The 25,577-nt window shown below is 40.9% G+C and overlaps 1 protein-coding gene across 1 annotated transcript in view; it reads right to left on the bottom strand.

The window, feature by feature from the left end:
* The window catches only part of zmat4a (zinc finger, matrin-type 4a), a 117,594-nt gene that overhangs the window by 37,164 nt on the left and 54,853 nt on the right, over window positions 1-25,577 (bottom strand). Inside the window, exon 4 of the mRNA XM_076731664.1 lies at window positions 12,950-13,106. Within this exon, the coding sequence (XP_076587779.1) occupies window positions 12,950-13,106 (157 nt within the window). The remainder of the gene's footprint in view (window positions 1-12,949; window positions 13,107-25,577) is intronic.

The raw sequence follows: 25,577 nt of genomic DNA, 5'->3' as shown, positions 1-25,577 counted from the left end.
GCAATGGAAAACTCTTGCAATGTTTATATGAATATGACAGATTATGCTATTTTATATTTTCTGCAGTGCTTTTATCCTATAAAAATAATGCTTCAGGAGAAAATGGCTTTACTGTGTAGTGCTTTAAAACCCGTTGTTTAAAAGTGAGTTATGGTAGCAATATTTTTAGGTTTTTTGATGAGTATGCAGAGTACTAACGGCGAGTCAACACAGCCTGAAAACACAAGGTGGCTTTTTAAAGTAGGGATTTGCAGCCAGCGGACAGAGGACAATGTAAGGGCTTTAATGAGCACTGATCAGCAGCGATGTAACAATGACTGCAGCCCTGCTACTGCAGCCCTCTGAATAACAGGCTGTTATCTCCATTAAATGCCTGAAGAGGAAAACCTAAATTCTACTTGGCAAACGGATTAAAGAGCCTGGTCTCCTCGTGGCTACCCACTTGTGCCTTCATGCATGGATGACAGCATTAACCCTGAACGAGTGCTCCCCGACACAAAACAGCACTATCAACTTAATCAGTTTTAACACTCCAGTGCTCGGCCCACCCTAAGTCAACATTTAGTGTTGTACCATTATGTCCCATTTCACCAGTCAACATTACAAAGCGGCAGCTCTCGAACCTTTAACTGTCAGCGTTTTGTCCTGAGTTCACATTTGCATTATATTTTACAATCAGCACTTGGTTGATGCTCTCCTCCACAGCAGCTGGCTATTATGCAGGACTTGAATCTGCGACTTTGTGGTTATAGGGTGACCTCTCCAACTAATAGGCCAATGTAAACTGTCAGACTTAATTTAATCCCTGTAGTCCCCACTGCAAGGAGGTCAGAGGTCAGCTACAGAAAAGAAGCCAGAAGCTGTTTTGGATGTAATGCCTTTCTCAAAGCACAGTAGCTTTTAGAGATCGTGTAAGAATCTGGCCTATACTTCAGCAGCTGAATCCAAGGTCTCACACTCGCCAATCTTACAGTGGGAAACCCACCTGCACCTTTGATCATCAGTTAGAAAACTACAGTTGGTAGCTTGACATGCACTCTACGCTATAGAGAACTAAAAGCTGTTTAGACACCACTGGCATATGAAACATAACCCAAAAGCACAAGTCTTCATTTCAGCAACAACATCCAGGCAATTACCCACCACAGCAGAGAGAGAGAGAGGTTTGACAAAATGTGAAAGAGAGAATCTAAAGGCTGCTGAAAACTCAAAGACGGGGAAATATTTACTGTAGCTGAGAGATGATGGACATAAACGAGGCTATAACTGACTCCAGAACAACAACAACTTGACTTATGTTTATTGTTTGCTGTGAACTGCATTCAAATGCTAATAATGCTAATTATTACTAGTATTATTATACAGTAGTATTAAGCTAACTATGGAGCTAGTGCCTGGAGGAGGTTAGTTAATCTTAGGATAAAGACTGAAAGCAGAGGGAAACAGCTGGCCAAGCTTTGTCCACATTTTCCAAATATTCCACTAAAACTCACTTATTCACAAATTCTATTTCATTTGTGGTGACTGTCGCTGTCTGACTGCTGAGACTTACAGCACATAGCTCCCTAAAGCTACAACTTTGTTTGCATACAGATTAAACCAACAAGCATGTTAACTAACATATTAATTAGTGTGAGCTTTTGATGTCCTGGTGGGCATATTTGGAAACATAATTTTGGAGCAAGCCAGGCTGGCTGTTTCCCCCACTTCCACCTCTCATATTAAGATAATTGACATATAAATAAACTTACAACAAATTAGAAATGTCCTGCCAGCATTCGCATCTTGTGTTATTGTCTTGTAGTGACCTGTGAACAACCTTGTCAACAGTTTTACAATATTTCCAGACTGCTTCACAATCACATGAGAAAATGCAATCAGCATCAATCTTAGAACAGCTAAATGACAATAACCCCTCACTGTGTCTTTGTGGGTTATCAAAACACTTGCAGCGTCTTCTAACATTAATTTGCTGTACTGACGTCAGACAGCACTTGAGCCACCCTCATGACTGCGTCTGTGCCTTTTGCAGTGCACATTCAAAATGTGCAGCTTACTGAGGCTTGGCTTCTCACAAGCATGCTATGGATATTAGTAATCTGAAACCAGTCAAGACCAACACGTACAAAAAATGTCTATTTGGTACTTCTCTGTTTCACTCCGTCAAAAAAACATTTGTGGTCAATAAACGCCAACAATTAAAGCGCTCTAGTGTATACACTGGGGTCCCATCACATTCAAGCAAACATCTGAGGCTTTAAAGTGAAGGAGAAATGACCAGAGGAAGCCCAAACAAGCCTTTTACATAAAACTACATGACAGCATGAAATCATTTGAATGTGGTTGTGCAACTTGTATCTTCTTGAAAGTCAGTTTATGGACTACAAATTTGCAAGACCAAATACATTATATATATTACATGCAACAAGAACATAACGCCAGCCAAATTATGTATTTCATCAACATAACATAAACATAAACACTTTTTATGAATGTACCTGCAACCTCACAAAAGGTTCATACTGAAGGTATCTGCAGAATGTTCCCTGACAAGCTGTTTCATTTGTTTCTCTGCAACATTTCATGATGCATGAAAGCAGCTATATTGATATTTTGAGCTTTGAGCTTGAGCCAAAACTACGTGTTCTGTAGAACTGAGGGGACCTGCAGAGTAAGTCTTGCAACCACTTTTGTGAACATGGACTGGAATACATCTTGAAGATAGAATAAGCATATGGAAAATGTAGAGGATCAGAGGATTTATTGGTCAGATCTCTTGTGTTAAAGATGGCCAAGAAGTTGAGAGGAAATGAGAAGCAAAGAAGTGAAACTCGGCCAAATGCTTTCCTGCAAATACTCAGGAATTAAAGGCGCATGATTACAAGACCGAAGCAAAGATCATTTATCATCATCAGTGCCATGACCTTGCTGTACAACATCCTCCTCGTGCAAAAAGTAATCACAATGATATAATATTCTAACTGCTCGTATGTCAGAGTGTCCCGGCCATTTGACTCACAGACCACCAGTTTTACCTAAAGAATTGCGGTTATGAGGTGGCAGACTCCTCATTCATAACAGGCTGTGTTATTGCAGGGTGGCTCTCCAGTCTCATAGATAACCCAGCAGGCACATAAAGGAACCAAATCCTTTCCTCCCATTTAGTGCATCATTAGAGCCATACTGTTTAACACCCCTCTGTGCCTTGATTGAGGGTTCAGCTCAGTTCAGAAGGCGGGGCTCGTAGCCATCGCCAAGAGGCAGATGGTGTCGACTCGGTGTGGCACCTGCTGCGTAAAAGGACACTTTAAACTCTGTGAAAAGGCCCTCGCTTCTCTATATTATGGGTTTAAGTGTGTGAGAGATAAAAATGTGCCTTATTTTGCTGCACAGAGATGAATTCATGAGCTCTGGACACACACTGCTAAGCACTGAGAACACACCAAAAGCCACTCTGAGAGGATTGCAGCTTTTTCCTGAAGCCATACAATTTTTTTTGACATTGATGTCTGAGAAAAACATTTTTGGGGAGAATCAACAGTACACCAGGGTATGAATCATCCAGGCCTGATGGTCTTGATTTATCATCATCAAGTCAAGGAGACAGTACACATGCCACATTTCATAATGGCAGCCATGTAGCTGGTTAGTCAGAGGACACACACAAACACACACACACACACACACACACACACACACACACACACACACACACACACACACACCCACACAAACTGCAGCATTGTATTGGCCTGATAAGCTCTCTGCTGTCTGACCAAATGTGAGGGTGAAGGGTCCTGCCTGTTGGTTCAGATTGTAAAGAGGAGGAGAGGCTGATGGAAGCTAGCTCACAGTCTCACAATACAGCAGTGCACCTCTTCACTTTCAGCTGAGAGTTCGTACAATTTTGCAACAGAAGAGCTAATGTTACATTTATTTAAAGGGTTTAACCAAAGTAGGTGTTTTACAAATTCTGGATCAAAACTTCTTTCTTCGCTGCACTTACCTGTGCATCCATGCAAATGTACTAAAAATTTTATGATTGTGAACATCACATCACTTTACAGAGGGACAACATTTGTCACTGGAGGAAAACTCAGGGAATCACCAAAGGTAGCTTCCAGTTTTCAACAGTGGGATCCTTTACAAGCAGCATAGTGGCTGACTTTTTTAATGTCAGATCTCCAAATCCATTTTGGACATTTCTTTTTCCTCCTTTTCTCTTATTTCTCCACATCAAAATACCCCTTACCTCCAAATCACAGGTGGCCTGTTGAAAGCTTAATTATTTATTGTTCACTTTGGAAGTTGCAGTAAATACATGAATAAGTAAGTATCATATACAACTGCAAACACTTGGATGGACTGGATCAAGCGGAGAATGGAGGAAACAGCAGCCAAACGAGGGAAATCAGACAGGATGGTGACTTCTTAGTGAGGATATAACTCCATCCAGCTCTACTCCAGCAACACCTGTGCCGTAAATTCCTGTAAATGTGTATTCTAAACGCTGTAAGAAATATTTGTGGGTTATCTGTGGGTGCCTGATACAGAGCAGTACAGAATGACGCAGGTTTCATCAGTGGTTCTAAAGACTGTTGCAGGTGATAGTAGCTTCCCCGTCCTTCAGTGGAGACATTTTCTATGGAAGTAATTAGTCATATTCAAATCACTTAGTTTGTCTCCAGGGAGATGCATACCACTCTTGTTAGATGAAAAGCTTACATTTCAAAAGGCAGCTTTACATAAACAGCCATATTTTTACATTCATGCAAATGCATTTTTAAACTATAGGGCAGCATTTGGGCTTTAGTGATGAGGAGTTTAAAACAAATAGGACTTGTGAGGTTTTGTGATTGCTCTGCTGTTTGGACTTATTGCTGCTCTGCATAGCTCTTCTGCTGGCTCTGTCAGCAAAGCTAATTCTAATGGATTATTCAGCTCTTTTATTTGTCCTGTTTTGTGTTTTAAGAGGGAGTTTGTGTGAAGATTTAGCCCATCATTGATCAGCCTCTGAATGACAGAAAACTAAAAATCCATTAGTAGTGGATTAGAACATGTCACTATTTTAAGAGCACTGAGATGTGTTTAACAGCCAAATCCCCTCCTTGCATACAGACAGAGAAGCGGTGCAAAGTAGAGCTATTTAGCATGAACAGAGTTATAAATCTGAGGCGATTCAGCATCTGTGAGGAGAGGGGATCAAAGTGCTCTGAATCCATGCAGTTATCTCTTCCTACAATGCTCCCGTTTGGGCTTTCTACTCACCACACTCTGCTCTGCCTGCATGTACGACTCAGGAAAGGCAACATCTTCTCATATTTTCACTTTGTCTCTGAGGAGGAGTCTCTGCAAACTGTGCAGGTCATAGAAAGCAAACAAACAAAAGATCTCCATCTCTGAGATTTATTACTATCTGTAAGGTTGAAGTCCTACAAAGCTGAACTTGAACTGCAGACTATTTGTCCTCTGGAAAGCTGGAAAACAAGGGGGATTTTACCAAGCCTGGTGTACATTACTCTCAGGGGTGCAAATGTGTTTTGCACCACCACAATTTGTCAATTTAGTATTCTGCATTTTAGGTATTTAGTGTTGTTAAATTAGATTTAATGCCAGCCAGTTTTGCCACATGTTGCATATATCTGGAAAGTACAGCGACAGACAGCCAAAGAAACTCTTTTTTGCTGTTGAACTTGGAACATTGGCTGAAGAAATGACACTTTGATTGAGGTGACATTATCAGACTATTTAACTAATATTGCTTCTCATAGACTTCTTTTTGTGGGATAAATGCATGCTTGAAGTAAAGAAAGTGTCATTTCTTTATCCAATTCCCTCATGCCATGCTGTTAGTGTGGCTAAAAGGCACTTTCATAATACATTTATGGTAAAAATGCTGAAATAGAAGAAACACATTAATAAAACCTACCTCAATATTTGCTCATTCTTATGCAAGTCAAACCTTCATTCTACCACAGATTTTATTCTATGTCTGTTCCCAGCACCATTATTCCAGTTACTCTACAATTACAGTAGTGTAAAGCACTAAGTTCTTATTTCAATTCACTGTTGGTTGCTCCAACTTCACGATCTCAGAATTGAGCTGCTGCACTGCACCAGAATGTCAGCAAAATATGAAAATATTAAGACTGAGGCAGCCCATTAGATGGTTTGAACAGCATGGAACCAGGAGTAGGCAATTTAAAAATACTGTGACGCTTTAAATGTTACTGTTATGATTCATACACTTTAATTGTTATTTAACTGTCCACACACTGAGACATTTAGAGTCCTCAGATAATCGTCTCCACCACGGTCACGTTACCATATGAACATTTTAACTGCAGATTTCTCCAAATCACCTCCCAGTAAATCAGCGCAGGGAAAATATATCTCCACATTAAGCTGCAGATGTTAAAGGAAGTGACATTCATGGCAGCTACTGCGCTAACAGCCCAGACAATTGGAAAGAGGCCAGAATGTGGAAATAATGCTTAGCGAGACCATGTGAGGACATGCAAATACACGTGGCTGATTATATAAAAATATTCATGACATATTAACATTCATTCAGCCTGCCTGTGCTCTAAAATAGAATCTGAATAAGAATTGCAGCACATTGCAACACTGTCAGTCAATTTTCAGATAAAAATGCATGCAGACGAGCTCGTACTATGTGGGTCACTGAAAATATTCACGTTAACACAACTGCGTCTGAGTAAAAGGGCACAGAGGGGTTATTTGTTAGTGTATAGAGGCAGTGTGTGATACAGTAGCTGAGGATACAGCCTGTAGGAACAACATTAAACATTTATATCAACTATCAGATGAAATTCTTGCATGTTCGGAAAGTTAATTTGAAATTCAGAACAACAGCTTGGCAGGGCTTCTCAACACTAGGAATTCAGTTTGATGACGGTGCATTTCTGAAATGCTCATCATGGGTTTTGAATGGAGCTTGCGAGGACCCAAAAGGATGATGAACACCGTCTGTTCGAGGGGGGAAAAAGCAGTTTACGAGGCTCTCCCGTGACAACAGAAATGCTGTATATTCTCATCAGTGTTTGTTGAGGCTTTTGTTTTAACAGCCACACCAGCAAGGATCTTTGGTATTTGTGGTGAATGAGGAAAAAAAACGCTCGGCAAGCTCAAGTTTTTGCATCTGTATAGTGGCTGAAGGCAGGTTGGAACAGCAGCACGTCCCCAGAGGCAGGCGAATCAACAGAGGAACTCAGCCAGGTCGCTGACGTTACTTATGTAGAAATCAATAGCCCGGGCCTCCCGGTGCCCTGGATTTATCTTCCTGACATTTTCTATTTGTGACAGATCTGGGTGCCTGAACAGTATAGGTGCCCTAAACAACCATTTACGTGGAGAAAACAAGCTCATTCCAAAGCCAGCAGCTCCTTTATTACAATTGGAATATGGATCATTTGGACAAGTGCAACACATCCAACCTTTTACTGACAGACTTTTTCTCATTGTGAATCTTCTGGTGGAATATTTGCAACTATTATCTGCATTAGTGTTGAGACAGAGAAAAATAAAGATTGCTTCTATCGTATTAGGTGTCGACAGATTATCAGTTAAAAATCATCTTTTCAAAATTGGCTGTAATGCAGCCGCCTTTCTCTGTCTGTAGTCACCACTCTGTAGCCTCGCTCAATGTCTGATTGGTCACACATAATGAGTAATAGTCCATCAATACTGAAGGCAACTGTGCCACAGACGGGACGAGTCTGGAGCTGCCCAGGTGAGCAAGTGGAGCTGTGTGTCAAAGTGAAGGCAGCACAGATTGCCGAAGTTGCAATAAACGTCACAATCTTATGATCTATTTATATGACGATAAGCATGGCCGCTTCCCCACTTGCCACTGAAAATGGCTGAACTCACAGCTGACGGGATGTCACTCAATGGAGGCGAAAGCGACAGCTTCTATATCAGATGCTCTTCTGCCAGAGTCCCTGAGTAATGCACTTTGTTACTGTGATATACAGTGATATACCCTCATCTGTTCCAAGTGAGCACGCCTTCACAGAAGTCTCTGCAATTTATGAGAAGAACAGAAGTCTGTTGAGCAACCACAACAGCTGCTGCTGCTGGACTGGGACTATTACCTGAGGACAGGGAGTTCAAGGAGAAAGATGCAAATTTCAACACAAATGCTGCACTTTTTTTTTTTTTAAACATAATGTTGAAAAGTTCTCTTTTGCAGTATTTAATTGAATATAATGCTTAAAGTACGTAAACTAGTAATACCACAGTGTGGCATCAAAATATGTGTCAAGCAGCAAAAATAAAAGTGCAGAATGGCCAATTTCAGAATCATATATATTATATTACTGCAGTTGCAGTTTGAGGCGTTTCCTCTGTCAAAAGGATCCATGAGAAGTGCTGAATAATTGTACTTTTTGAAATTCTTACTGATGAAAATCTAAAGTTAATGGAATCAGGCACAAAAACTGGGTATCAGCAGCTGCAATCCAAAAAAAACACACACACAAAAAAAAACGTTTTTTTCTTCTGTGTCTGTTACACATTATGCAGGAGGAGGCTCCTCAGCAGTTTGCTGGGTGTCAGTGCGATTGATGGCTGTGTCTCCACCTCTCTGGGCTGGGACGAAGCTGCCTCTGTTCTGAACCATTGGCCACAGATGGCATGCTTAATGGCCGTGTCTGTCACTGACATGTGGCAAAGAGAGCAAATAGCAAAAGGGCGCTGTCTAGGCTCTACACCACCAGACTCCAATCTGATTGCTAGAAAGCAAAGCATGAATGCAATCAAACAGTGTCAAAGTTGTCTAAAGCTGAAGCCAAAGTATCTCTCACTATTGATAAATTACTAGATATACTGGTTACCAAAACATCAGCTTGGAGAAAAACATTTGTCCTGGGTGCTTCCAAATAACTGTCTGATGGATCTGGTGAGTGATTTTCTTGAAAGAGTCCTCTATATACATGTATTTATTTTTGAAAAATGCCTTACACTAATTCATATGGGCACCTTGAGACTTTTTAAATGTCACACTAATCACCACCCTTTGAACATTATCATATGAGTTCATTTTTTCACATCCGTCATAGTTTTTCTGTAACCACACAGAGTTAGTTTGATTTTTTTGTGAAGCTTCAGAGTTGACCAATGCTCAAAATAAACAAAAATTCAATAATACGGAGCCCAAAACTTTCCTCACAGAAAATACAATTCTAAATAAATGATATACTTCTATCCTAACCTCTTAAGAGAAAAACAAGGGAAGATTGCTGCTTTAATACACACAAGCAAGAAGCAAAACAATGCGCATATTATATGCATGTATAGAGCATTGTTTGGTATAATGTGAAAATGGCTTTGGCCTTCAGTAGTTCAGCCATTAATTGAAAAGGAACGCTGTATTGAGAATGAATAAAAACTTCAGTTCAGTCAGGCTCTGTTTCGATCTCTCCCTAAGAGCATAAATATTTCAACCAGCCAATGCAAGAGCTGAGTGAGATCGATACAAACCCTGGGAATAAAGAAGAACGGAGCCCACAGGTGGATGCTTGGCTGTAAATGCAGCAGCAGCAGGATGGTGCAGCATCTTGGTAAACATTTGGTTGTGACGATTGTGCAGCCGACAGTGGCGTCCCGCTTGAGGTTTTGGGCAAATTCGGATGAAAATTAAAGCCCTTATTGTCATTTCTTTCACTCCTCTTTCAGGTGTCCAACAGAGACAAAACTAATTTTCCATTTGGCTGCAATTGTGCAAAATAGTGTTGTTTAGTATTTGGCCTGAACTAGCTCTGCAGACTTTACACCTTCTGTCCTACTTTCTATGCTAAAATGCTTTTCTGGTGCTGCTGCACAGAAAGGAATTATGCTATTCTTTTCAGAGATTTCAAGGATTTGTTCAACAAACATTAACTCAAGACAAGAGCTTTGTGCGCTAATCTAATGATTCAATCCAAACACTTTTGTAGGGAAAATGGCTGCAGTGGCTGAGGCAGTGCTAATGCAGGATAAATTCAGGACGGTTCAACAATGGGAGACTTCAGATAATACCACTATAAAAATGCACTGCCTTATCAGTCAACAGAAAACTTCCAACAAATTAAAAGAAAAGTAGTGGTGAGAGATATCTGAGAGCACAAAGTAAAACAACAAAGCTGTGAAGTGCATATAAATGACTCGGCCAACTGGAGCCAACGAGCCACAGTAAACAAAGCTCAAGGCTGATCTATTCACATCCACACTGCTCACTGTGGACTCAGGTGTTGGGCTCCAGAACAATCTGAAAATACAATGTTTGCTATATTTCTCATTGGCTGTTTCCCCTGTGATCTCCACTCATTATTCTCACACAACTGCCAATTTGTAAGTAGATTCAAGGTGAGCAGCTGTCAGCAGCTTACAGCAGCAGCAGACTTGAATCACCCCAAGGTAAAGCGCAGTTGGTGATTAAATCTAAATAACACACGCATAGACACACATGGGCTCTAGGAAAACCAGCCAACCGCTCCAGCTTGTTGGGCTGCTGTTAGTAAGATGTAATTGGCCCCAAAAAACACGACGTGCAACATTTTCATAAATATGAACACGAGTCTACAGCCATGCTAGCAGCTCTGTGAGGCTGTACTTCGACACAGCGGTGCTTTGGGGTAAACGACAACATCAGCATGCTAACAACGCGCTATAGTTTAGCATGAATAATGCATCATGTTCATAGTCTTAGCATACTAACATTTACTTATTAACACTAAAAACAATGGAGGCCCATGGGATTGTCATTAGTTTTGCAGGTATCTGATCTCAGACCAGAGTATTGGAATAATTAAACTCTTGACCTGATGCAAAGGCAGTTTATACAATTAATCCAGTGTGTCTGTACCAAATTTCATGGCAATCAGTCAAATAATTGTTCAGATGTCAACCTCATAATAGTGTTAGAGGAAAAACCAGCCAAAGCCGGTGCGACACGTCGTCTTGGAACCATAATATCTATATAAACTTTTGTGCCAATCCACACAGGGTAAGTGAAAACTTGACCAGCTGGTAGCCTCAGAGGAAAAGTCAGAAGATCATCAAAGTTCTTAGGATTTCTTCCTCGGTGCACTATGAATGCTGTACCAAACTACTTGGCAATCCATATAACAAGTGTTGAGATATTAAAGTTGGGACCAAAAGGAAGCAGAAGTAACTGTTAGGTCTCTTAGGTCTGAGTTTCAAGCAGCCAATGAGGTGAGTGATGCTGTCCTCTCAGATTGTTTCATTTCAACTGTTTAAAGAGGCCTGCAGAAGGAAAACTGTGCTGCTTTTTAGTGGGCAATAAACACCATTTGTATAGCAGACATGTTTTTTTGCTCTGTGTTGGTAAACATCTTGTGATACCTCAGATTTATCCGGGGGGTTTTAGGAATGAGTAGTGTTGACTCAGAAAGTATGCAATACTACAGCACATGACATTTGCATAATTGGTCTTATTTCCCACGAAAGGTTACAATCCAGCAGTGATGTTGATGAGTGTTTGCACACACTGCATCATTCAGCTTCTGTCCTTACTTTGATTCTAAGTTGACTTTGCCGGATAGCGCAGTAGGAGAAAGGATGGTGCTCTCTGTGAGCTCAAAAGCAATGGTGGAGACAGGGCAGTATGAGGGCAGAGAGTGAAAGCGGATTGGAGACAGACACGGTAAATTGGCAACTGACCATCTAAAATGATAATCTTAATGGAAGTGATGTGTAAATGTCAGACCAAGGTGACCGGGTGTTCCCATACTGTGGAAAATCCCAGCATGTCATGAGCTGTTTGTTGTTCTTTTTCCTCTCAAGACAGGGTGAGTTTTACCAAAAGAGGCCTGCTACCTTATGATTTTAATGTCAACACCACTGGATTGTGTCCAGATGGGATTAGTACTGCAGGATTTGAATGAATACGCTTCCCGTAGTACATGTATTGCTTCATTACTTCCATTAATTACTCAGGTTTCAAGTCATAAACATTCCAATCCGATCTAACAGGCAAAGTGTCTTTAGTTGATAAACTGCATACATATAAACTGAGATTGAAGAACAAAGGGAGAATTATTCTCACGGGACAAAGGCTGTGCAGAATTCACACATAAAAATGACACCAGCAAAACAAGATATAATGTGTTAATTAGTGAGCTTTAAAGGTGCAGCTAAAGGTTACCTTTGGGCAGAGCCAGGGAGCTTTACCCCCCACTTCCAGTCTAAGCTAACCAGTAGGAGGTTGAAGCTTCATGGCCCTATTTACCACATTGACATGAGAGTGGTATCAATCCTCTCATCCTCTGTAACTCTCTGTAAGACAGCCGATAAGCATACTTCCCACAATGGAAACTATTTCTTTAAGTAAAATTGTTTCCATGCGCTAGTATAGCTTTGAGAAAATTTATGATAGATACAAAATAAGGGTGTAATTTACACTACTCACTCTAAAACTTAGCGCTGTTAGCAGAGACATGACTCAAAACACAACAAGTGCGCAATCATGGGAGTGAAAGTGTCTCACCTGTGGCCATGCTGTTGTATAGATTTGGCCTTTGGGCTCCTGCAGTATATTCTGACCCTGCCACCACCTCTGTGTGTATGTGGTGTTTCACAGCACTGAATCAAGACAGTGCACTTGCACATTAATATATAAACTAGACAATATCAGACACTGGCAATGCTACTTGTGAGTAGTCCAACTCAGGAACAACAGTGGGAGAGATGAGGGGAGAACACACTCTGAGTGTGAACCAGGAGCTTCATATTTATTTCAAATCAGCTACGAGGTTCTACTCCGCTTCACACGTACATAACAACACCATCAAACATTATCATTAACACATATGACATCCTGTGTCTCATTACTTAGTTATTTTTCTTCTCAATAATAAATCTCTGTTGGACATATTTAGCTCCTCTATCATTTGTACCCACAATGCATTTTTAACAGGGGCTATACCTTTGGTTGTGATGGCAGGCTGCTCTCCCAGTAGTAGTTTTAGCCTCTTGGCGTGGATTTTACCCTGGTAGTGTGACTGTGCCACCACTGCTGAGGTGAAGGACATGTTACACAGTGTGCAGCATTTATTCTTGTCCACGTCGCCTTCGTCGCTGCCCTGAAGAAACACACAGTAATATCTTATCAATGATACATCAAAGAATCTTGAATACCTATCTTTTAAAACATGATTCAAGGCATGCTGTACAAGCAAGACAGCTGCACACTGAACACATCACTACTTCTGCATCAGAAGAGGGGAGGGGCGTAACACTCCTCCCCTTAAGTGTTTGCATCCCGGCGGGATGCAAATGGAGTCGGCTCTGTGTTAGAAGGGGTGATAGTGGGGCCAGAACAGCCAATGGTGGACCGCTCCCTGAGCCTCCATCTGTGCAAGCTGCACCAAAACCCATTATCCTCAGAGAATGTAGAGGACACAGAGTGGCGCGTCATGCATGCAGCAAGAGAGATGGATGCTACTGTTTGTACTGAGAAGTGAGCGGGACGAGGGGAAAACAATGCCTCACCAGGCAGGCCGGGTCAAGGGAGGGCTGATATTCAGAGTGGAGGAAGAGGAGAGGCAAGTGAACTCCACGACCTCGTTCAGATGTCTCCTCCGCCTGCTGCACTCTAGCAGATACAGTCAGCAGACAGCGGGCCTGAGCGTGGAGAAGTGTGTGTGCGTGTCTTTTCACTTGAACTGTCTCAGCTTGAGACAAACTGAGATAATGAGCCCATTCACCTTCATGATATACATACTTCTAACACTAACAGTGGACTCTATTATGTTTCTGTTAATGTAGCGTTTTGTGGGCGAGACTGATGTGCTTGGAGTTAAGCTGATAACCCATGTTTTGAATTTTTAACATTATTAAAGTCAGACAGAAATCTTTTTTTATGTGGACTTTGAGTATATGAGTACATGTTATTTGTTTTCTGTTTTAAACCTGCTTCACAGCATGCAATGGATCAACCAATCAGCTTGCTTGTCCTGCAGACCCACTCATGTTTGAGGTGTGCACATCAGGTCCTCTGCAAGTCTGCAAACTGTGGTTACCCTTAGCCATAGGCTTGCAGAGACATTTGTGTGTGTCTTCACAGAAGCATAATTCCAGCTTTAGATGGTGTTCCAAAAATATGTACAAAAAACTTAAATGGCAAAATGGAACAATATGCTGTAGTAGTGTTCTGATTTTGTAGCCATGCTTATGGTCACTCACATTGAATTCTAATGTAATCAAGGTTGATTTACCTGATTTGTTAACTAACAGTGGTCTAATTCAGTGTTAACACATGTATCTACCGTTGCTGTCAAAAATCACTTGGACAGCAGCCAAGCGAATTATAAATGCAAACATTTGATTTAAGCCTTCTTTAACGCTGCTTGCAGTCATTAAGCATGCAGGCCGTGAGCCAGAACACAACAGCTGCTAGTTTACACTGACTTTATTTTCGAGCTCTTTAAACAGCATTTGCTTTTTACTCTGATCAAACAAACCAATAGGTTATTTCAGCGCTACTCAATTACTCTCAGCTCCACTCAATCACATTCAATTAGCCAACAGAAGGACACTTGTATTCATTGCATTAGTCATACAGAGAACACTTTCTTTTCTGTCTGGAGGAAGGCACTAATGGACGATTTGTCATTCATCTAATGCAGGCAGAAAAAAATTCTTCTCATTTCTCTATAATTGCACCTTTCATCAGACTGTAGTACATATAGTAAACACTTGTGAATTTTGCATTACGTTCACTGTCCTAAAAAAATGACCTAGTTCACTTTCATTTATTCCATTTTCCTTTTAAATGAATTGCGAAGGCTGCAGATTTTCTACGATGTAGTCTAGTAAGTTTCAGTCCTGTCTATTTGAGGGTAATCGGCCCTTTAGAAAATGTTGTGAGTCTGACTTGGCTGTTGGCTTGTGGTCTCACCCTTTGTTAACAATTTCCTGTCCTCATCATTCACTCGCAGATATTTCCCAAGACTGGTCAGACGCTTCAGCTCGATGTGTCGTTTCAGATCCGGAGGGCACAATTTGCACAGAAATGTGAGACTTTTTATGCTACGTTTTTACATCCTTCAGTTATTCATAGCTGCATCTGAACTGTGAGTTGCACTAGCCATGCTGGCATGCCAGGTGTCATAAAACACTGTGTGAGCGTCATTAACTCTAGTGGGAGATACTGACGCTCATGTTCACATTCATTAGTTGCAAACTGGTACGTTCAGTTCAGATCAGTTCAAAGCAGGAGCACGTTCAATGAATGCATTCTTTTGCACTCGTTTATTTGGTCATTTTCCCTTGATTTGTACGAAACTATCCATCTAATCTTACTACTTTCTACACTACACAATGAAACAATATAACAAGGCCTCTGCTCTATGATGTACAGTATGCAGAGATAGCCATGCCATTGACCAACCTCGTTCCAATAATGTGACTAGGAGGGAGAAATGCATGAAATTACTGAATTGTGACGTTCTTAATGGCTTGTTGCAGCTATGAAATTAGAACAACCCAACAGCATTCTTTATGCTCCGATGCACTGGATCAAAGCAACATTGACTGACTGAGCTACAACCCTGACAGGATGTGACATGACTCATAATTATATGCCAGAGGTGCAAAATGTTTGTTACCTTTTAAGTATTTGCATGCTGTCACATAGACTGCACAAACAGTCTCAAAAGTTCTCATCTGTAAAAGTCTGCAACTACATTAACACAGGTTCTTCACCAGACAAGCTATTTTCCATGTCATTAAGTACCCAGTAATCCCAGTAGAGGGTCATGTGGGATTTCACCAGTGCCCCACACAAACATTCAGCTTGATCACCCAACATGTGTCCATAATCGCAATATATTTTGTGTAACACGTACACTAATGAGGCTGGCAATTAAGCTAATTAATGGTTTAATGATGAAAGCTGTGCACAGGATTGGATTTGAAGCAGCTTAAACAGGTGGGTGAAGTAACCTCTTGCCCACCTTTTAAACGTGTTGACCTCCACGTCACAGCGCTGTGGTTTTTCATGATGGAGGAGAAGTGTTTGGCTCCAACACAAAAGCTTCTCCCATGAGGAACCTAATCATTGTGTAGGAGGTTCTGAATCGCAGTAAGCAAAGATCCAGCACTCTAAATAAGCTCACTGATAGAGTTGGTTAATGGGTTTCTGTGGTTGTGTCAAAGTCAATTTGGCCTTTGTATCATCCACAAAACAGGACAGTACAGAACACTGTCTTCTACCAAGAGCTTTATACCTGGTCTGATTCCAAAGATTCTTGACATAAAAATCACAAACACACCTGTTACTGTGCCGGGATCAGACCACGCAATGCGCTGCCTTTCGAGATGGCCACTGTGTCAGATCAGGCAATCAAACAGTCGAGAGGCCAAGATATGATAGCAAAGGCAGACGACATAGTAAACCCAACCAATCACAGCTTGCCACTTGTCACAACTTCCATGACACACATAGATGACTGAGAAGAAGCTGCCATGGACAACCAACTGACAGCACCAACAACATTCCTCCTTCACCTCACCATATATTCAGTTAACATACCAGTCTGTTTGTCAGCAATATAGCATTGCTTTTCTTTCACTATAGTCAGGTTTGCATCCAAATGTAGCACACATTTTAGCAAAATGTCCAGAAAATTAAATATGTATTAATTCATGTGTATTAATACAATTCATGTGCATTCACATCCACCACAGCGACATGTACTGTAAACATTCGGCAGTAATTCTCCGTCAAGAAGAGGACACAATGAGATGCTTCCCACATGAAGCTTATATGGTGGAAAGCCATGTAGAAAACATGATGGAACATGATGTTGGTTCAGACAGAGAAGACACTGGTTTCTGCGGAGACAGCACGTGTTCACCTCGGCACACAAGGTCAGAGCCACAAATTATACATTTTTGTGTCCGAATGATCTTTTTATAAGCTTAGTGTCATCTAGAGTTCCAAAACATCTCTCTTCTAACGGAGCATCTCCTCACAGGTTAGTACGCCTCTGGAGCTCTCCTTAACATTGGCTGAGATCTGAGCGGGTTCCTAAATTACAGTAAGAAAGTGGATAAAATGCTTTTACTCCTAAACCTAAAAGGAGCACCAAGGACCAGGATATTTGGCCTGGTAGGACTGTTTTCAGTACAGGTCCTGGATGTTAACACAAATAACTGAAAATACACATCTGTCCAATTTTGTTGATAGAGTCTAGAGCTTTGAAATGTTTGTCAAAGCATATTAAGCCACATCAGAATATAAGATTCCATTTGAGGACTATCTTGTTCGTAAACAAAGCCAGTGTGGGCACGGATGTGTTTCACCAGTGGGGTTCCCAGGCGTCAATTTCAAATTGGACCCTTTACTGAAATGCTATTTGTAGCAAACTGCAATCTAGTGTAGATCGCTACTCTCTGTGTGTGTGTGTGTGTGTGTGTGTGTGCATGTGCGAGAATGAAGAGAAGACAAAGACACAGCTTTTCCTCCCACAGTGTGTGATAACTGAGGAACACTGCTGCACACTGAGTCATACGCACGCACCCATGCACGCGCGCGCGCGCGCGCGCACACACACACACACACACACACACACACACACACACACACACACACACACACACACACACACACACACACACACACACACACACACACACACACACACACACACACACAGCCCCTCCTTCTGCCCTTGGCCATGTCCTTCAATAACTCTTAGCACACACATGCACACACACTTCCTTCAGCTACCAAGGTAGCAGCAGAACAGCCACTAGATTGCTGGATTTCATAGTCATAATGAGCAAATATATATTCAGGAAGAGACCAAAATACACCAGGAGATGAGATGCCACCTCCAAACAGGAAGGATCCATAATTTCATGGTTAATTAAAACTGCATAAACGAAGAGCTAATTGCAGGGAAATGTGATTAATGAAGCAGTAGGTAGGTGTATACTGCCAGATTGACAGTCACGGTTTAATATACAGAGAGAAACTCTGCAGTGGACGATATTTCAGATCAAGGATGGTTACAGCATGTGCAGCAGAGTAATAATTCAAATGTGATGTGATTACCTACGTTTAGGGATGTGGGGGACTTTCTGATAAGCTCAGCAGCATAGTTTCAAATATCTCTGTTTCTTCCTTTTTGGTTCCTAAAAACTCTGTGAGTCATCTGAAACACAACACATCCAACCTCTGCCATATTCCAGCAGTCATGTATAGGGGGGTTCATTTTTTGTGTGTAGTCTCAACCCAACAGTGAGAAATAATTGGAGTTCTGCATTGGCAGAATATACTGCTGTGCTGCACTTCTCTGAATATGTAACTGATGAAGGCAGGGAGACACAGCAGAGAGAGAGAGACAGGGAGAGAGAAGGAGAGAGAAGGAGAGAGAAAGAGAGAGAGAGAGAGAGAGAGAGAGAGAGAGAGAGAGAGAGAGAGAGAGAGAGAGGAGGGGTCTGCATCATTCCCATTCATGTGAGGCATAATAAAGTAATCTTTTTGATTTGCAAGCAGTAAATTCTCTTTGCTGTCAGCACTGCGCTGCACATTTTCATCTTGGTTAAAGTGAAGCAGTGTGTCCTTGCCTGTCTGTGTTTGTGGCGTGATATAGATGGGCTGTATGATGTCTCCTTGCACTAGGCTGCTGTTGTTTTCTTTTGTCACTGCTTCAGAAACGCCACAGTGTCAACATGCTTGGGCTTGAAGAGACAACATCTCAGATGCAACATTTTCTTTCTCATGCACAAGCTGCAACGCTTCTTGAGGTAACAGCACGGGGCGGAGACTAGCCTGGACTAGATCGGCCTGATCCTGGCCTGGCTTAGCAGCGTATAATGGCTGGGATAAATCTGGAGGTCAGGGAACACTCACTACACGGGCATCTCCCCGAAGGCAAACGCAGAAGAAATAGGACAGCTGGCAAGCGCAAGGGTATCCCTGTAAAAACGGATAAAATGACTTGCTCTCAATATAGCTGTGGACAATGCAGTCTATTGCTGCCAAGCGGAGCATACAGGGGAGCACTAAACAGGTCTGACAAAGTAGTGCTGCTGCTGCTGCTTCAGCCACACAAACATTAAGTGACCTTCACATTAAGCAGCAGGCAGTACCAGACCCTGACTCAACTAGAAAGTGTGTCACAAGGCAACGGTGACAGATACTAAAAGTGGCTTTACACATTCTACTCTGAATGTTTTTTATTTATTTTTTATTTTTTTCATTTTTGGGCCTCATGCAAGACGCCCTCGTACAAACAGGTTAGTTCTTGAATGATACATACGAGTGATTTAAGAGATTTTCTTGCATTCACCAATTGTGTCACAGACCTGTGTAAGATCACCTGTGATGGAACATCTGTCACCTCCCCATGGCCAGCTCCCATTTTAATCACACCATACTTTAGCAAGACCGACTTCTACATGAAAATTACATTTTATTACAACTCAGCTTTAATTGAGTCAGTGATGACAACAATGAACCCACCAAAGTGATCTTGAAAATGTCACTTTATTCGGAGGTAAATCTGAGAACCACGGGTAAGTATGGTAAGTTACTGCTGTTATTTTTACTAGTTTTGCTGTGTTCTGAGATCTCAGCAGTAACTTTGCTGAATTCAGTGCTGACTCAACTGAATCAATGGCTACAGCTGCAAAAATAACACTGCTGCAGTTTTCTTTTATTGACACAGTGTTGACAGTATAATTGATAATTACTTCATAATTTCTTAGATTTTTCATTCTGATTGTGCTCACTAAGGCACACTTAGGACCTGGACTGTGTCCGAAATCAATCCCTTCTTATTTGTTGCTGTTGGTCGACACAACAAATTCAAGTGTGACAATTGGCTTAAATGGAACTCAACACAAAAGATTTGACCTTTGCCTCGTGAATGAATAATCAAAATTAATAGATTTTACAGCATTTTGCTGTTTAAATGGTGGTGTGAGCAGGTCTCAACTCACGTACAGGTCACTTTCATCATATCAACATTTTCAACAAACTTGTGCAGTTCAGAGGGCTTGCTGAATCTCACTCGAACACTCGTACGAGCACACCTCAAAGAAGAAAAGAGAGATTTAGGATAAGAATACAAAAATGTTCTTGCATGAGTCCTTTGATTGACAGATTTGTCTTAATCCAACATCTGCCAACTCCTCTTTGTCTCTTCACAAGGTTAATTTCCTGCTCATCCTTATCTAAGCTTTTCACAGTGTAACATAATTGTGAACAGGAGGTTCACACTGTGGATGACCCAGTCGAGGACTCGGAGGATATTCTGATCAGTTACACCAACTCAGCAAAACCTACAGCTGTGATGACTGCACGCTCAGCACTTTTAATGAACCGTATGAAGCTGACATTTTCACCCAAATTAGTTTTCCATTGTTGGAGTCACTCCTCACCTTGATGATGAGGTCCGGACAGCTTCCTAAATAAATTCATAGTTTGAAAATGACTTGGGATGGTAAGCGATTGTTTAAAGCAGCACACTGCATGATTTTACATTAAATTCCAGCCGTGTTATCAGAATAAATCCCACACTGAGGCTGCAAGAGAAGATGCTCCATTCTCTAAATCACAGTAATTGAAACCTCATAAATTCAGGACCAAACCTTTGTACTGAGCAACACAAGGAAAGCTGAAGCCACCAACATTAGATCTTTCCCCCATCTCGTTCTTTTGGAATTGGAGGAATTGGAAGCGGAAAACATCACAGACCACCCAGTCTGCTAGACGTGCTCAGTGGAGTCCAAACACTTTTCAAATGGTTTCCTCTTGCTGCGAGTAGGGTGCAAAATCCAGCAACGTGTCTAGTGTGGCTAATGAGTGAAAGCTGGTAGAGTTTGGAATGCAATTTTTAGAAGAATCTGCTGTTAAATTGCTTCTTCTGACCCATTTTTTGAGCTAATTTGAGATTTGAACTCTCTGCAGCCCTGGTCCAAAACCTGCTTCTTTAGCTGTTCACGTCCTCCCACTCTCTTGAAAAAGTTCACTGTGAAAGCCAGTGAATGCAAAATGTTACAACGACTCTGATTATTCAAACTTTGCACAGGGGAAATGAGAAATAGTGTCCCATGTGGTGTGGGGATCATGTGCAGTTCCAGTGTAACCGATGACGAGCAACACTCGCAGCTCTCTCAGCTCTCTGGCTTTCTTTCTACAGACATTGTTCAGATCCTTTTTGGAGGTTCCTTTTTCAATTGGTTCATTACCCTCAGATCTGTACTGTACCTCTGGGCTTCTGCCTTCATTCTGCTGGACTTTGGACGTCCTTCACTGGGAATAATGGCCCATCTCCCTCACAGAGCAGCAATTCACATCCATCCCCGTTTCAAAGATCAGAGGACATTTGCATATTTGGAGAGGAGATGGGAACGTGGAGTCAAGGTTCCACACTAAAGGAAGCTGCAAAACACAGGCATCATCCTCTCCTCGGTTCATTTTTCAAAGAGCAGAAGATTGACACTTCAGTTCTCTGGAAACATTTGATATAATATCTAACAGTCTGAGGTGCCTTTATGTTTATTCAGCTTTGTGTACAATAGAGTCTGTGTGCATTTATCTGTCAGAGCTACGCCTTAAAGTGATATTTAACAGCTCCTTTTTGAAATGTCACACAATACAAATGAGATTTAAAGTACGGTTTCCAGGCAAAAGTGGCTAAAAACGCTGCATCAAAAGCACCGGCTTGGTCTAACTTTTCTATCACTCCTTCCTTCAGCTCACAAGAATTTCCACCACACTAATTAGCTCAACCATCATAATGCTTGTCCCTGCCATACAATAATAGACTATATATATGGCAACTTTTTTTGAAACGCATTACAAATAACAGCTATACAGCTCTTACTGTCATGCAATTTTCAAATCTTGTTCTTCTCCTTGCTGTTGTTCATACTAGCTGTGCATATCTTTGTTTTTATATGCTATATAGAACAACCTGGCACGACAACCTGGCAAAGCTTAGAAACAAAGATACATGAGACAGTCAGTGCAGTATGTTTTGCACTGTACATGTGGTACCTCCATCTGCTGTTTAACTGAGGCACATTCTGCACATACATTATGGCTATCTATGAGTAATAGCTTTCATACACTTTGTGCGTGGTACAGCCATGTGCAGACCAGACTATTTTAATATCCTTGTGTCTCTTTAACAGTTACTTATTTGTTTTGGTGTACATTTTTGCTGTATCCAACATGCATGTAACAATTCATGCCCTGTATCGGTACTCAAATACTTGAAATGTTTTAATATTTCTGGTATCAAAATGTGGTTATTAGTACATTTGGAAGGTAAGTTAGTATCTTTCATAGCTTTTGCATTGATACCACCATATATTTCTTCAATATGACCAGTTAAACTCAATAGTATGTTACCTTATCTATAAACTAGTGTATGTCATCAGTATTTAAATCCAAGTTTTCTGCATGTGCTCCCACAGTGAACTTTTTCTGTCCCTGATGCTTTTATTTTGCATACTAGGATTTGTATGCATACATGCCTTAAGAAATGTGCGTCCATGCTATAAGTGGGTGTGTGCCATGTGTGCAGTCTGTTGGATATTGCTGAAGGAGAGGTTAGGCAATGAAGCATAAGACTGCAGTCACTTCTTGTTCAGTCAAAGCAGTGCAGGACACCTGTGCCATCTCCAGTTCAACTGCTCCGTCTCTCCACCGAATCCAGTGGCCACGCTGCAGGCCTGATTTAATAGAAACTGGCAGTTGAATAAACTGACAGGCCAACACCAGAACCAGCCAACCAACTGCAAAGATCTGCACAAATAAACACGTGTTACTTCTGTTTGACAAAGTACTAAATTGCGCATTGATTACAAAGTATAACATATAATGCAATAAAGAAAAAGGAAAATGTTCTGACTGATCAGAGGACAGTGGAGAAATCATGGATCCCTCATGGGTTATGCTGCAGAAGTGCTGCGATTGTCCTGCCGTATGGGAGGATTTAGGCATAAGATTAACAAAAGGCATGTTAAGGTATAATCCTTGAGATGTTCACTTTTGGGTATAGTGTATTGAAGAAATTATTTTAACCATTTTTTAGCCAGGTTTGATCAAAACGTTTTTATAAAATTTTAACAAATATCTCAACATCTACTCGATGGATTGCTATTAAATTTGGTACAGCCATTCATGGTTCCTCAGCGATGCGTCCTACTGACTTTGGTGATCCACTGACTTTTCCTCAAGCACCACCATGAGGTTGATAGTTGTTATGAGTGAAACATCTAAAAGCTACTGGATTAAATGTTGTTTTTGTGATACTTATAACTTGCAGCAACTATTGGCAACAGAGCAGTATTATGGGAGCAGTTATGGGTTTAAATGCTGTGTTCAAGGGCACCTTAATAGCTATTTTAGAGATAGGGTGCTTTCCGCTGCTGTGAGGATCCCCAACATTTTTCTCAAAAGACAGCTTCTTAGAGGTATTATTGAGGCAATGTGTAACATTTTATGGATACTGCATGCCTTCGTAAGACCTCAGAATGAAAACCAAGTGCTGCGAATGCACCCATAGCACAACAGTGAACATATTTATATTAGCAGTCTAACCTGCTCTGAGACATGCCAAACCAATCAAAACCATGCTTTGTAGCCATCATTAGCTCCTACTTATGCAGCAGTGTAGGAGAATGAAGTCTCTTGTGCTGATGTAACGTGATGAATACCATTTCCATACTGAGCTGGGCAGAACCCCAAGGATAAGGCCGTACAAAGTATATAAGGTACTATCTAAGCAAACTGTCTATAGCTTTAATGAGTGTCTACAGTAAAGCTTTCATACAACATACAGAGACAAATGAAAACATGTTCCCTGTGTTCAGAAACTGAGCTGCTTCCTGGGAGTAAATGAGTAAAAGTGGAGTGTATCTCTGCAAGGGGTGATTTCATCAAACATCAAGCTCTTCTGGTTTACATCAAACTGCCTATTCAATATTGAAGTTTATTGCTTTAATGTAATTTGAATGGAAGCGAGGGCATTAATTCAGCAGATTCTTTGGAGCTCAGAATCAACGCTACGTTTGATAACTCCCAGGCAATTGTGAGCACCCACGTGGAAATTATACTTAGAGGTGACAGTATAAGAATTATATTTGTTCATGGACACAATTTCAAAGCAGAGTTTTATCTGTGAGGTAAACCTCTGTCTATTAATATAAGTGCCTTTCATGGTTTCGGCCAATAGTCACCTATAGGATTTGATAGCGGTTCTGTACAATCATACAAAGTGCATCATTTTTTAGGATTCTGCATCATGCACGTTGATCACAACTATAAAATCAAGGATGTAGCACATCCTCTCTATCAAATTTATAAATTTTAAATAAAACATAAAACGACATTTGGGGGAGCAGTGAGTCACCAGCAATGCCATTTAGTCCTTTATACTTGTGGTGAGTGAGCCCATAATTCCAGCTCTATTAGAGTGTCTTTATGTGCTTTATGCTTAATGCCATTGTTCTCTTCCTCATTTTAATAGCTTTAGATGTGCTGATCAGATGCCTGGTTGTATCTATGTTTGGTGAAGCCCACTTAGTCTTGTTCTATTGACTGCAAACTCTTTTTGGTATTGATTTTACCTGGTTAGTGGTAATTTGGCTATTCATTCTTATCTAGTGATATCATTTGATGATGTGATGGCTTGTGCACAGTGTTTCCAGCTAAAGAAAAATAATCTGGTAACAATGAATGGAAACAAATAAAAAATATACTGAAAATACCTCAATGCTGGTTCAGCACATTCTCCTTCTGTGGTACAGTTTAGTGTCCAACCATAGCATGTGTGTGTGGGTGTTATAGATTGCAAAAAATACCTATATAGTACTATATGTGCATTGCCAATTAGGCCACTGCACACACACATGAAAGCTCATAACAGAGGAGTTGTTAAAGACAGATTGAACAGATTGAACAGCTTGACGTCAATTTCAGATAGTCTCACTGTTCTGTTGAACAGGAATAAAACATTTAACAATGCCAGCAAGTTTTATAAAAAGCAATGAGGTTCTAAAAACAAGCTCCATATTTAGTCTGCTGACATTTTCAAGTGACTTTCAGGCTTTGGCTGGCTATATTTACATCTTCTAACACAATCAAATGTGAGATCTGTCCTTAACAGACTGCGTTTGATCCAATAATGAACAACAATATAACGCACAGGCATTTCAGTTAGAGGGGATTGCTTTATGCAATGGTGGCTATATTTCATGTTGTCCATGGGCAGGAAAAAATAACATGCACATGACAAAAATTCTGATGTGGTGTAACCACAACACTTTTTAAAAACAGCATGTATAAATCATCAATCTGATCTCTCTCTTTGTTTTTAATGAAAGTCTGGCTGTCAAGCAAAGAGCAAAAAATAAATAATAAATAAATGATCAATGCAAATTCCAAATTCCAACGTTATGCCTTAGAAAAACTTCTGATCAGCAGTCAAAAAATACAAAGGTGTTCAAATTACTGTGTTATTGCACAGAGAAGCAAGAAGCTGTAACCTCTGAAATGACTTACAGTATAATCATTTTTCTCTCCACCA

Source organism: Chaetodon auriga, chromosome 5, assembly GCF_051107435.1.
Source record: "Chaetodon auriga isolate fChaAug3 chromosome 5, fChaAug3.hap1, whole genome shotgun sequence".
Lineage (NCBI taxonomy): Eukaryota > Metazoa > Chordata > Actinopteri > Chaetodontiformes > Chaetodontidae > Chaetodon > Chaetodon auriga.
The sequence above is the reverse complement of the archived record's forward strand: the minus strand, read 5'-3'. Positions and strand labels throughout refer to the sequence as shown.